Here is a 1938-nt window from a genome sequence, read left to right on the forward strand (position 1 = left end):
GCCAACATGCAAAAACATTATGTTTTCATGGGACATCTATTTCTGGCAGCATCTTATAAATACTACCTTAATGCCAAAATCCACAAATAGTTACAATTAATATCACTATGGTGTAAAAATTACAGCAATTCTAAAATCTCATGCATAAAACAATAACACATAAAGACATTTGTTTTGGGTGCTTTACTAAGCAGAAAGGTTAGAGTGCTTCTCTAACCACAAACCTAGATGGGTTTGTGTTTCCTCAGTTTGCAGAGTTATCCCATTCTGACTTGTGTAGCCCCATTAAGTTACTAATACAGTCTGTGAAAAAGAAATTTTCTCTCTATGACATGTTTACCACTTATCCTCCTGCCCTTTCAAATAACATTTACTATGTTTTTACTGGTTTTCACAGCAATTTTTTTTATTAATTTGAAAAAAAAAAAAATATTAAATTTCAGAGTGTTTCCAAACCAAAATCCAGTGGCTTTCTCCCAGCCTTCTGACACTTACCACAAAAGAAATTTCCACTAAGCCAAATCACAGGAAGACTGGTTCCCACATTTCTGGCAGAGTGCCTCCATCTTTCTAGAAGCTTTCCCAATACTTGTATTTATCTCTACAGCTGTTCTCTGATCACACATCACCCCACTCAAGTCATTTAGTAACAGCAGAGCTGGCATTAAGAACCCTTGTATCCCAAATATGAGGAAGAGAAACTTTTTGTAAGAAATACCTTGCTCTAATCCCTTCTTGTACTGCCTATCCAGCACCCAGTCTGGACAGATCTCGCTAAGCTCAACACCCAACACTTCAGACATGTATCAAAACTAAGAAAGCCAACCCAGACTTTGATAGCCATATTAACATATACACAGAGGAAGATTTAAAATCTGGTAGTGCAGCACCACCTACAGGCAAAATAACATCCCTGTGAAATACGCACAAAAAAGAAAAATTAAACAGCTTACGTACAAAATGTCCTTTTTTTTACCAGCTATGGCTTGCTAAGTATTTTAAGTATTTCTAAATAAGAAGAAATAATGATTTCTCTTCTGTCCACTAATAGCTATATAAAAAAATGACCAGTTTACTGTGTAACAATTTTTATTCCAAAGAATTGGGTTCTACGTATCAAAATTCTTCTGCTTCCACACATGTAATAACAACAGAGATAAAACATACTGACCCTTAGGTCATTAAGGCCCATCCATAACATGATTATTTGACTAATTGTCTGGAGATAAGACAAAACAAAACCATGTTCTTCTTCACTCCCTATGTCAAGAAGATGTGCCCCAAGGGAAGACATTTCACAGATTTGTTGTGCCACCTTCCACGTCTTGCTCTCCTTATTCATTCGATAGCAGCTGCTTTGGAATGCCACCCACCCTTGGGAACACGTGCCTACAGGTGAACAAGGACAGGAGCTAGATAATATTCTGTGCCATTCAGGGCAGAGGTACAGTTTAAGATGCTTTATAATTACAGGGACATTTTGATGATGATAGCATTTAATTAATTCACACTTCCTTTAAAATCCTGAGTGTGACAACAACAAACTCTAATATGTACCTGTTTCAACTTGAACATCCAGTGACTGAGACATATTTATAAATTCAAGATGTAGTTGTTCAAAAATAAACTTAAACGTATACAAGGTGGCAGGTGTCAAATTACTCCATACAAAGAATCCTCCACGGCTTTTTATAACCTGAGAAGTATCATTCAGTGAAACTGAAACTGAAAATTCCTTGGTGACTGTACTCCAGTTAAAAGACACTGTAGTTGCTGTCACTGATGTTTTGATGTCATTTTCTGAAATTCCACCTAGCAAGCCAAGAAAAAGAGAAGAATACTGTCTTTAATACAAGGTAACAATCACCTCAAATTATAATTGCATCAGTATTTAGTCTTTTTTCTTTAAGAAGTGATGAGGGCTACACACACTAGGGA

The 1938-nt window shown here is 36.3% G+C and overlaps 1 protein-coding gene across 1 annotated transcript in view; it reads right to left on the reverse strand.

The window, feature by feature from the left end:
• The window catches only part of LOC104412998 (tenascin-R-like), a 16887-nt gene that overhangs the window by 9578 nt on the left and 5371 nt on the right, over nt 1–1938 (reverse strand). Inside the window, exons 4-5 of the mRNA XM_010023879.1 lie at nt 1558–1812; nt 1172–1389 (exon numbers count right to left, since the gene is read on the reverse strand). Coding sequence (XP_010022181.1) covers nt 1172–1389; nt 1558–1812 — 473 coding nt within the window. The remainder of the gene's footprint in view (nt 1–1171; nt 1390–1557; nt 1813–1938) is intronic.

The sequence above is a fragment of the Nestor notabilis genome, unplaced genomic scaffold (genome assembly GCF_000696875.1).
Source record: "Nestor notabilis isolate BGI_N333 unplaced genomic scaffold, ASM69687v1 scaffold421, whole genome shotgun sequence".
Lineage (NCBI taxonomy): Eukaryota > Metazoa > Chordata > Aves > Psittaciformes > Psittacidae > Nestor > Nestor notabilis.